This window comes from Plecotus auritus, assembly GCF_963455305.1.
Source record: "Plecotus auritus genome assembly, chromosome: 3".
Classification (NCBI taxonomy): Eukaryota; Metazoa; Chordata; class Mammalia; order Chiroptera; family Vespertilionidae; genus Plecotus; species Plecotus auritus.
In genome coordinates, this window is record NC_137772.1 from 169,411,994 (window position 1) to 169,424,250 (window position 12,257).

The following is a 12,257-nucleotide window of genomic DNA, read 5'->3' on the forward strand; positions in this document are numbered from 1 at the left end:
CCGACAATAAAGTGAAGGCGGCTGGGCTGCCTCCAGAGGAAGCCAAAGTCCCAAAGTCCCAAAGGGAGGGGGGACCTGCCCACAGCCCCAGGCAGCCGGCAGGGTGGTTGAAAGGCAAACAGGGCTGCATGCCCTTTGCTTGGTGGGCGCGGTGGGGGTCTGGGGGCTGCTGGCATGTGGACAAACTTCACCATTGGAAGCTGTTTTCCCAGCACCAGCTGGTGCAGCTGGGTCCTTCTCTCCATTTCCTGAGGCTTCCCTGAGTCACTGCCCAGCCCCAGGGCTGGCAACACCCTGCCCTGCTCCCCACCCACCCTTCCCTCAGCAAGAGGGGAGGAAGAAGCCTGAAGAGAGCTAACGCCCCTCATCCAGGTGCAGCCTATTCCCGGCTGAGCCCCCAGGACGACGCTGACCTTCACCTTCGGGCCTCCCTCCTGGCCTGTGTTCCCTCCTAGTTCCAGGAAGGGACCATCCTGCTCTCAGATATTTACCCTTGGCCGGTCTCCCCTTCCACCTCCCAAAAGCCAGGCAGGGCCCCACTCAGCAGGCCGGTGAGGAGTTGGCAAGAACTGGAGTCCCCAGCCCGGTCTGGCCTCCCCTTTGGTATTTTTGCAGCTGGAGACTATTAGTTGCAAGCAAAAATCCTTTGTTATCCAACCCCCCTCTACCACATTATTTTCCTCTTCCCTAAAGTCCAGATTCCTCTGCCCGCCCCACCACACATATGCACACATTCGCATGCACACACACACATGCTGGACCACTCACACAATTCTTAGGCCATCACAGAGATGGGCTCAGACTGGGAGAGGGCTCCCCTCTGTCCATGGCATGGGGGGCAAGTGGAGTTCTGGGGTTGTGCCCGGAAGACCTGAGCATTCTGGCCCTATAAACCCAGAGGGTTTGCTCTTTGTGGTCCAGCCTTCTCAGGGCTGACCCACACCAGTGCACCCTCCAAACTCTGAAGACAGGAGAGTCTCAGGCAAACCTAAGTGGAGAGAGGCTGTGTTGTGGGAGGAGTTTGGGGGTGGTCTGGAGTCCTAGGAGTTAAGGATTCCAGCACAGAGGAGGCCACTAGGAAGCTGGGAGGGAGAGGACAGACCGCAGCCTGCCTGTGATGTCGCAAAGGACTTTCAGTTCCAGGCCCCAGAATAGACCTGGGGTGTGTGCTTTTAGACGCTGAACCCTCCCTATACCCCGAGCCCCATGCTCAGCATCCTGCACTCCCCACAACTCCAGTTTTTTCTCACCGTCTCCGTCATTCACAATGTTCAAGAGGCATTTCCCTAAATAGTGGCTGCTTTTCCAAAAACAACAGGCCCCACCCCATTCCCAAGAAGACCCCAGCTTCAGCTGCAGGATTCCAGTCACTCTCCCTAAAATAAATCCCGGGAAGGACGGGGCCTCTGAGCCCTGAGGAAATATCCATAACACATCCACACACCCAAGTATTGTAGGGTAGGGTGCAAGGACCCGGGGTGAGGAAGAAGAATCCCATTAGCCATAACCATAACCATAACATCAGGGAACACATTGCATCTGGTCCTTATTTCAGGAACCTCCCCACCTCACTCATCGCTCTGCTCTGCCCTGGGCCCAGCCTCGGTTTGAATCATCATCTGTCACCGCCTGTGGGACTATGGGCAAATTACTTAATGTCTCTGAGTCTCAGTTTGCTCATCTGTAAAATGGGATGGTGCATTAACAGCACATAGCACAGGGCGGGGCCGACAATAAACAAGCCACAAATGGGAGCTATGGTTTGCAGCATGGTCCTCCTTCACCTCCATCCTTTCTGTCCCCACTTTTCCCACCCAGTTACCATCTGTGCCTCCAGCCAGAGTCCTATGGCCTCCTGACTAAAGGTAGACCCTCCAGGTGGGCAGTTTAGAGGCTCCCACAGCCCCAGTAGTTCCATTTATCACAGCCTGTTTACCTGACTACAAATATGGAGAGGCCAGGGCACTTTTATCTTTGTCCCCTGCTCCTGACACACATGTACTGATTCATTCAACAAATATTTATTGAGCACTGAGTCCTCACTCGGTCGTCCTAGTGTCGGGACATCACTTTTTCCCTTCCCCTTTACTGCCAGAATCCTCCTTCTCTGGCCTCTGGATGCCCAAGACAGTGGGAGAAGACATCTGTCTGGTAATCCTCCTGCTTGGGAGGGGGGAGGGCTGAGGAGATGATCAAGAGTCTGGGGCTTGGCAGAACATTGCTAAATGGCATGTCCTCACGATCCTGCTTCCTGCCAGGTCCTGACTTCAGCTCTTCTTGTTCCACCAGCAAGTCTGGGACTCGGCCACATAGTGTCACCTCTGTCCCCGGGGCCTACCTCCCTGCTCAGAATTCCACCTGGGGGGGCGGGGGTGTGTGCCCTGCTTCCTTCCCCTGCCTGGCCCCAGTCCACCAAGTATTCAGTCTTGGGATGAGATGGCTGGATTCTGCAGCTCTGATTCAGAATCAGAACCAGGTCTTTCAGCTGTTGAGAAATCCGTACTGGGCTCTAAAACACATCTCTCTTGCTTAAGTTCCTTCCTTTGGCTTGAAAACAGTAGGGAGGGGGTGTTGGGAGCAGGCTGGGTAGAGAGGCGACTTCAAGGAGACAGCGGGGGAGAAGAGGACAGGGCTGGAGCTATGCCCAAGACGCAGGGCTGTCCCTGGCCTGGGAGAGGGGAGGAGGGCTGTTACATGATAGAAAACTCAGAATGGGAATGGGAAGCAAAAGCACCAGGATGTGGAGGGCCCAAGGCCAGAGAGGGGTGACTAGAGCCCCTCAATATTCTAATATTCTGACACCCTGAGGGTAAGAAAGGCCAAAGAAGGGGGCAGTTGGCTTTCTTACATAGTCTGTAAGTGTCCTGTAGGTAGGGGCTGGGGGGCTGAGAGAGCTTGGGGCATCCAGTTGGGTGGGAAGACAGCTCCCCTTTTAGCTGGAGAAGCCAGCTCACCACAGGCTCAGAGACGCTGCTCTCTGCCCTCTCTCTGCCTTCCCTCCAGACAAATCACTACCCCATTTCCTGTTGTGACTTTAAATGCGAGCATGCACGCGCGCGCGCGCGCGCACACACACACACACACACACACACACAAGGGAGGGAAAAGAAAAAAAGAAAACTGATGTTTGCCAGCTGGAATTGGGGACCCATTTCGCAACCTTGCTGCCTGTGGCCTACAGGGCCTTTTCTTCTTCCTAGGGGGTCTACCTCCTTCTTCCCCGCGCAGCATGGGGCAGGGGAGGAAACCCTAGGACCTCCGAGAGCCCCTCCAGAGCATCCCCTCATACACAGTCCAAACTAAGTGACTTCCGTAAATCTTATTTCCTTCAAGGCTCTATCTGCAACCTTGGAACCTCCCCCAACCCCTGCCACCCCCCCACACACACCTTCTCAGAACCCCACGCCTGCAGTCTGCCCTTATTCTTCTTACAGTGAAAATATCCTCAGAACTGAAGGGATAAGTCAGAGGAGCACAGCTTAACGAGTGCAGGCCTGGGGGTAGGGTGGGGCCGGGAGACTTGACCTCCAACACAGCTCAGCCTAGCATCATCCTTGTGGGGGCGGGGGGGGGGGGGGCGGGGGGCGGGGGGATGTCAGGCCTGTCTCAGGTACTTCCAGTTGACCCTTCTGGGCCTCAGTTACCAGAACTTAAAGTCTTTTGCATATCACTTTCAAAATATTCACCACATTTATGTACAGTTGTACTATTATTTACCTACTATTTCTTTAAATCAACTTATTTTGCTGTATCCTAAAAAATCTACAAAATCATAGATTTGATATGCTAGTTATAGGAGTTTCTTAATGAGTATTCAATAAAACATAACTACAATAATAAAAAATGCACATCTATGTGCGACAGAAAATCAAGGCATCCCTGCTTTGGGAAAGGCAATATTAAAAACTGAGGGTCTAGCCCTGACCAGTTTGGCTCAGTGGATAGAGCGTCCACCTGCGGACTGAGGGGTCCCGGGTTCGATTCCGGTCAAGGGCATGTACCTTGGTTGCGGGCACATCCCCAGTAGGGGGTGTGCAGGAGGCAGCTGATCAATGTTTCTAACTCTCTATCCCTCTCCCTTCCTCTCTGTAAAAAAGCAATAAAATACATTTTTAAAAAAACGAAACAAACAAACAAAAAAAAACTGAGGGTCTGGCCCTGGCTGGTTTGGCTCAGTGAATAGAGCGTTGGCCTGAGGACTAACGGGTCCCAGGTTCAATTCCGGTCAAGTGCTCTGGTTGTGGGCTCGACCCCGCAGTGGGGAGCGTGCAGGAGGCAGCCAATCAATGATTCTCTCTCATCATTGACATTTCTATCTCTCTCTTCCTCTCTGAAATCAATAAAAATATATTAAAAAACAAACAAACAAACAAAAAACTGAGGGTCTGGCCCTAGCTGACCTGGGGACTGAAGGGTCCCAGGTTCGATTCCGGCCAAGGGCACATGCCTGGGTTGCGGGCTCAATCCCTAATAGGGGGCGTGCAGGAGGCAGCCAATCAATGATTCTCATCACTGATGTTTCTATCTCTCCCTCTCTGAAATCAATAAAAATTTAAAAGAAAATAAACAACAGAGGGGCTGGCTTTGGGCCTCCCTAAGGGTCTCCCGTGACTCACTGTCATGTTCTCAGTCATGGAATCAGGGTCCTCAGAGACCACCCATCCAGCTGGGAGAATGGGCCTTTGGGTGATATAGCCCAGGAGGCGGGGGAGGGATCACCCCAATCCAGCGCAGTGAAAGCACTGGGGCTGCGCCAGGAGGGTGAGCAGCCTAGGCGTGGGTAAGGGAAGAAAGTACACACACACACCTTTCAGAATGCTGGGGATGTTGCTCAGTGGATGCCCCCCCACACACACACTCTTGAGTACAAACAGAGGGAAGGAGCTGGGGCTGAGACAGGGGCCAGTCCTGAGCCTGCTCCACAAGCCTCCGCTAGAGGCTGTACTGACCACTGGCCACCCCAGGCCTCGGAGGTCGTCTGGGGCTCTCAGGACTCAGAGTAGGTCTGGCTCACTCGGGCCCCAAGACCCATGTCTTACTTCCTGGCCTCCTTCCTTCTTTCTATTCTATTTCTGTATCCAGAGTTTTCTTTGGGGCAGGCTCCCTCTTCTTCCCACACCAGCAGACAGGCTTCCCTTGGCCTCTTGGCCTCTGAGCCCCCGCACCTCTCTATTGTCAGACTCCTCCCTCCCACATGGGGCTCAGCCTAGGGGTCTGATGGAGGTCATAGTCATAGCCAAGAATGGGATGGTTGCAGGGAGGGCTCCCCCAGAGGGCAGAGAGAAAGCAGGAGAAATCAGCAGCCTTTCTTCTCCATCCGCTGTGGGGAGCTAATTACAGGCCAGCAGCCCACTGCACAGGTGAGTGCCTGGGACCAGCCACCCTGCACACCAGGGCAGGCCATTCAGCCTCTCCTGGGAACGGGGGATAAACTGGGGATGTGGGGAGGGCACTAGGGGAGAGACACTTCCTATTTCCTCAGTTCAGGGCCCATAATTAGTTTGTGGGATGAGAGCAAAACAATCATCCTCATGGTGACAACCAGACATTCAGGCGGCATGGGGTGTGGGGTGCAGGCAGGGCAGGGGGGAAGGGACAGAGGCTGGGGCAAGAGGAACCCACTTCTTCACCCCGCTAGCACTTCTCCCCAGAACCTTGATCTCTTCCGCCTCTTGGACTCTGCCCCAGAAGGGCCCACTGAACCTAGCAGACTGGGAGGCAAGGCTGTGTTTGCCAAGGGAGGGATACCCGCCTGAGGTTATTTCCGGCTTCTCCTGGGGAGGAAGGCAGGAGAGGGGCCAGGCCAGAGCAAAAGCTGAGAAGGTTCCCATCAGGGCACCCGTCCCCAGCCTCCTGCCCACTAGCCCACGGTCTGGCCTCAGGGCCAGGGAGGGAACTGCTGGAGCTGCTCAGGCAGGCCTATTAGGTGGGGCCATCGACAAGGAGCAGGGAGAGGGGAAATGTCTCACGGGGTCTCCCCCCAACCCTACCCTGTTTGCCATGGGTTTCCCTGAGCTGCCCATCCCCAAGAGCTCGGCCAAGCATGTGGGGCAACCCCCAGCTCGGTACTCCAAGGAGAACATGTCTAATCACAGGGGAGCTTTGGTCACCAGCAGCCGGAGGACACCACTGGGATGCTCCGGATCTGAGGTGTGGACAGTGTGTGAGGCCATAGAGGGTGGGGCTCTCCGAAGAACATCTGCTGAAGCAGAACTAAGCCCTGCATCCTCCCAGGGTCTTTGTCTTCTGTGGGGATCATCACACAGGAACCAATAAGGAACTTCAAGATCTAGACAGGCCCAAGGTTCACGATCCTAAGCCTTTTGTCTGCCACCCTCCAGTTACCTCTGACTTTCACTTCGATTTATCTGACCCGAGCAGACAACCTCAATCCCGTTTTGCAGATTAGAAACCAAAGCAGCGTTACAGGGAACTCTGGTTTACTCAAGGTCACAGATCAAGTTACCCTCCCCAGTGGGTCAGATCAACCACAGGCCCCATCTTTCCCTCAGCCCTGTGGTGCATTTCCTGGGAATGTGATGATGCCAGATGTTTTGTTTGTTTATATAACAGCATCTGAGCTGAGCAGCACTGCTCCAAGCACTGTATCTATGCCCTGGCCCCATCCCCAGGAACACCCCTTAGACAGCAAAGTACAGCCTAGGGAGGGAGCCCCAAAGGGAACATCCCGAGTATCCTAAAACACTCAGGTGGTCCCAGCCTCACAGCTCCTCCTCTGGTCTCATCCACTGCCACAAACCGCCCCCCCCCCACCCCGAAACAGCCCCAGGACCTCCACACCCATGCTACAGCCGGGGTCTATTCTGGCGACATTGTGAAGACAGACCCAGCCATTCCCTTAGGCACTGCCTGGCAGGGCTCCTCAGCCCTTGCTACCACTTCGAGGGAAAGCCCCTTGGAAATCTAGTCAACACCCTTCTCTCTGAGAAGGGACAGTCCCTGGTCTCTGGAGATTGACCAGTCATTCCTCCTTTGAGGCCTTCTCAGATCTGAGCCAGAAAAGCAAGGCCTGACTCTGCCCCTGCCCTGGACTCCGTCAGGGGCTTCTTGTTTGGGCTCCAGTGCCTGACAGGGGTCATCCTGTCTAACCATCTGCTTCTGTCCCTGCCAGGCCCCACTTCCCTTGCCCTTCTGCACCCTCCAAACTGGGAGCAAGCAACTCACGGTGCAGGCTGAGGGAGATGTTTATGGTGTGCTCGTCCACGAAGCCCTTCAGGCCAGGCATGCGGGCACACTTGAGCTGCGTCTGGGCAGCACTGTCCCCAACGTGCACCCAGCACACAGTCTCGTTGGCGTAGCTGAAGTCCATGGCTGTGGTCTGCCGTGTGCTGGTGGGTGTGATGGTAGACACTTGGGCCCCACTCAGGTACGTGGCCAGGATGTTTTGAGAGTTGGCAATCAGCAGCACAGGGGGCCGGTCTACCGGCTCTGTAGATGAAGGAGAGGAGGGTCAATGCGGCAAGGGTTCCTAGGACCTCACAGGCTATTCTCCACCAAGGAACAACACGGAGGGCACCTCTCATTGTGGCCACATGGGACCCCACCCACCATTCTTGGCCTTGCAGGAACGGTTGTCTGGCTGCAGCAGGTAACCTTCCACACAGCCGCACGTGAAGGAGCCATCCGTGTTGGTGCAGAGCTGGCTGCAGGTGCCGTACACCGAGCACTCATCAAAGTCTGCCAGGAAAGAATCAAGGGCATGGTCATTTGCAAGGTGATGAGAGCAGGGAAGTGTGTGCCCTCAGACACTACCACTGTCCATCCCTACAGCTATGTTGGAGGACAATTTGGCAGAATATTACAACAATAAATGTGCAAACTCACTCAGCAAGTCCAGACTTGGAGAAAGCCACATATGTGCATACCATCCATTCATTCAGAAAACATTTCTCTAGTGCCTACTCAGTGCCAAAACTGTCCTAGGCTCTGGGGCTACATCAGTGAATAAAACAAATTCAAACTGTTCCCGCATAAAACTTAAAATTCTGATGATAAATGAAATACTGTTATAATAATAATAAATACAAAAGAAAGATAAATTGTATTTTTTGAGCTGCTAGTGCACTGGAAAGTGACTGGTGCTATGGAAAAATACTAAGCAGAGAAAGGGGAAAGAGCATGCAGGCGGCGGGGGGAGTGTGATTTTAGAGTGGCCAGGGGTGGCCTCCCTGAGAAGGTGGCATTTGTGCAAAGGCTCAAGGGAGGCAAATTTAAAGCAGAAAAGTTTGCATTGTTTGTAGCAGAGAGAAATCGGGAACATCTTACTCATCAATAGGGCGATGGCCAAGTAAACTGTGGTAACAGTCATACATCACAGTGGTTTTTAAAAGAACGAGGTAGATCTCTACGTATTAACATGGAAAAATCTCTAGAACATGCTGAGTGAAAAAATTGAAAACAGATATGCACAGGATGATTTTATGTAAAAAAAAAAAAAGCAGATGCGCATAAACAGTACTTTCACTGAGGTTTTCCATGAGTACATGCACACAGATGTACAGAAAAAGCCCTGGAAAGAGAGATAGCAAACCGATAACAGACTTGATCTCAACAGAGATGGGAAAGGGACCAGAAATGAAGAGGATTTTTCGAAGTGGACTTTAGTTTTATCTGTAGTGCTTTAAATTTTTTACAAGAAAACTCACATGTGACCTATATAATTTTAAGATGAATTTTTAAACGTCTGGTGGGAGCAAGTGGGCTCAGAGTCATGCCCAGAGGCTATATATAGGGCCTGTAGCCACGCCTCCTCTCTGGCACTTTCCATCTAACTCTCTCCTGCTCCAGCCAGGCCCACTGGCCCTGCCTCCCTCTTCCCACCACCATCACACTAGCAGCTGCACTCACCTTTGCAGGTCTTCCCATCTGCCTGCAGCTGGAAGCTGTTGTTGCAGTAGCAGGTAGGCCCGTTGAGTGTGGGGACACAGTGGTGCTGGCAGCCCAGCTGAGAACAGTTGCCTATGAGCTCTGTGAGAGGGCAGGAGACACACACTCAGGCCCTCAGACCTGGCAGCCACCCCCAGACTGTACCCTTCACCCAACTCCCGCCAACCCTTCAGAAGCCACATTCAAGGCCTGCAGTGTTGGAGATGAAAGGGGCTTAGGAAGCATCTACCATATTTTGCAAGTGGGGAAACTGAGACTCAGAGAGGGTATAAGACAGGCCCAAGGTCAAGGTCACATAACCAATTAGGGCTCACAACCATCTCCCTGCTCTGGCCTCCCTCTGTCCGATGGAGAGAGGTGTGGTAGTTTGTTGGGCTCAAAGCGAGTGTGGGCAGTGAGTCTTATTCCCTGCATATGCCTCTTATTTGCACGGCCCGAGGACTACGATGCCGGCTCCAGGGCTGGAGGTGAAGAGTGGATATGGAATCAAATCTTTCCCCACAGGATCCCAGCTCTGGCTTGGAAGCACCCCTGCAACTTATCCCTTGAGCCTAGAGGCTTCTGAGAGAAGCCTAAGTGAAGTCCAGGCGGAGGAGGGCAGGAGGAGCAAATTTGGTTCCCTCAGGATTCTTCTCTAATCTTTCTCCTGCCACTGACCCACTTCCACAGGGGAGACACAAGGGAATGAGACAGGAGGGGGAGAGGTGGGAACAGCTGCCCCCCCAAACCAGCGACCCAATTAATGGCCTTGCGTGGGGCCAGGCGGCCTGGCCACAAAGACCCCTTTGTCCAGCTGCCTCACCCCCCCACCTAGGAGTGAGAGCTGCCCCAGATGCTAAGACGTTCAGAAGCACTAAGCCTGCCAGGCAGAGCTTGGGTGGGGGGCCAGGCCTCAGTTATTCCTTTTCCTCCCCACCTCCACCCGAGAGCCCAAATGTGCTGTCTGTCCAGCCTTCCACCATTAAGCAGGTTAGTATTGTTTCTTCTGGAAAATCTAGAAGAGTTTCTCTTCTGGATATGGTTGGGGGGAAGAGGGGCGCGTTGAGGAGAACCAACGTCTGTAATATCAGAAAGGAAGTTCAAACCCTAGGTTTTCGAGGTTCTTTGTTGTTTTTAAAATTGAAAAGGTATTCGAGGTATTCAAAAGGAAGCAAATTTGAACGTGCACCATCAATTGGATGGGATGTGCGTGGTAACTGAAGTCAACCCCTGGGCCCACACTGCACCACATCCCAGGAGCTTCAGACAAGAACATGCAAAACCAACCAAAGGAGAGGATAAAAATCTTCCACAAACTCCCTTGCTCCACACTCCCTGCCTTGAGTGAAGAGCACCCAGAGGTGTCTCCTCCCATAGGCCAGGAAAGCAGACGAGCAAAACTTCAGCCCCCCAGCCCCGGCTTTAATCACAGAGTCTGCTCTTCTCTGTTCATACTCATGTTGCATGTAAGAAACCATTTGGAGAAAAGATCCCACTATTTACCCCCCAAAAAAGTATGAAAACACTGATCTAGTGTAAAGCTTTCATTTTACAGGTGGGAAACGAGGGTCTGGAGAGGGGTGCTGACTTGTCCAAGCAGAGAGAAGCCCAGGCCAGGGACCCTACATGAACAAGCTCCAAGCCCAAAGGGCCCACGGATTTTGGCCGCTGTCTGGTGGCAATTCTATGTAGGGGTGTAGGACAAAGCCTTATCCCTACTGGAGGTGCAAGGACAGTCCTCGGAGGGCAGGCCTCCAAACCCCTCAGATGCCCAGCTGCGAACTCACTGCATGCACCTGTGAGAGGAGTGGTAGAAGAGCCCTTACCTCGGCAGTGGGCCCCCTCGTCCGAACCATCCATGCAGTCCTGGACCCCATTGCAGAGGCGGGACATGAGAATGCACAGCTCAGTGCCCAGGCAATTGTGCTCGTTCGGCTGACATCGTTGGGCCTTACTCTGTGGGCCTGGGGGCAGATGGAAAGGTTAGCATTACCAAGCTGGCAGTAGTGGCTGTAGTTGGCCAGCTGCTCCCTGGGAGAGGAAGAGGGAACTGAGACTTGGGTTTCAGACATCTGCATTTTTGAGATCTTAGGAGGCCTCGGGGTTGGTTAGACTCTTCCATCTAGAGCTCTTCTACACAGCAGTCACACACCTGGGAGCGCCAGGTGGAGGGGAGAACTAGGCTTTCAGCCAAGAGTCCACTCTCAAATGTCCCCTGCCTATGGACCCCAACACCTCCACATTGCACACTCAGGAGACAGGCCAAGGTTAGAAGTGAAAGGTTTGAATGAGCCAAGGAAAACAGAGTCCATGGCAGAAAAGCTCCAGTGACAAAGAGCATCTCCTTCCCATAGCTTCCCGGTCACAGAATGGGCTGAGAGTCAGACGGACCAGGTGTTTTGGAACTGCACTGTCCAATATGTAGCATCAGCCATAGGTCACTACCGTGCACTTGAACTGTGATTAGTTGAAAATGTAAGCATAAAATACACACTGGCTTTTGAAGACTTAATGCCACACACACAAAAGAATGTGGTCCAGCCAGTGTGGCTCAGTGGTTGAGTGTTGACCTATGAACCGGGAGGTCATGGTTCAATTCCCAGTCAGGGCATATGCCCAAGTTGCTTGCTCAGTCCCCAGTAGAGGATGTACAGGAGGCAGCCAACCGATGATTCTCTCTCATCATTGATATTTCTATCTCTCTCTCCTTCTCCCTTCCTCTCTGAAATCAATTTAAAAAAAAAAAAAAGAACGTGAAAGATCTCATGAATACTTTTATATGAATATTATACTAAAATGATAAAATGTTGGATACAATAAATAAAATTAAAATTAATTTCAAAATTAAAATTAATTTCACCTGGTTGTTTTTTCCTTTTTAAAAGTGGCTACTAGAAAATATTGAATTGCCTTATGCTTTGCATTATATTTTTATTGGACAGCACTATTCTAGATCCCCCAACCCCAGAGAGGCCTGTCTGATAGAAAGATTTGGGAAGGGTCAAAGGTGGTAGCCCACTGGTGATGTCTCTGGTACTTCCTTTGTTGCCCAAGAAGATGGAGTTGGGGTGGCTGTTGAGCTCCTCAGAGAATTGTCAGGCCTTGCAGGCTAGGAAGCTGGCTGAGCCCATGAGCTGGAAGACAGACTACTGTCTACTGGCTCGTAAACCTGGACAGGGTGTGTGAGAGAGTGTCTCCCCATGAGTGAGCCATCCTGTGTGCCTGGGCAGGAGTCTGCATGCACAGGTGAGGGCGGTGTGTAGTGTGGAGTGAGGGGATACCTGTGTGTCTCCATTTCCACATTCTTTGGGGATTGAGTCTGGTTTTGTGTGTCTGTCTGAGTGCTTCTGCACCTCCCATTTTGAGTGTTG

The 12,257-nt window shown here is 52.6% G+C and overlaps 1 protein-coding gene across 2 annotated transcripts in view; it reads right to left on the reverse strand.

The window, feature by feature from the left end:
- LRP1 (LDL receptor related protein 1) overlaps nt 1–12,257 on the reverse strand; it is a 78,816-nt gene that overhangs the window by 56,313 nt on the left and 10,246 nt on the right. For both annotated transcript variants that reach the window (XM_080662583.1, XM_080662582.1), the window contains exons 3-6: nt 10,713–10,850; nt 8,869–8,988; nt 7,570–7,698; nt 7,186–7,449 (exon numbers count right to left, since the gene is read on the reverse strand). In XM_080662583.1, coding sequence (XP_080518709.1) covers nt 7,186–7,449; nt 7,570–7,698; nt 8,869–8,988; nt 10,713–10,850 — 651 coding nt within the window. The remainder of the gene's footprint in view (nt 1–7,185; nt 7,450–7,569; nt 7,699–8,868; nt 8,989–10,712; nt 10,851–12,257) is intronic.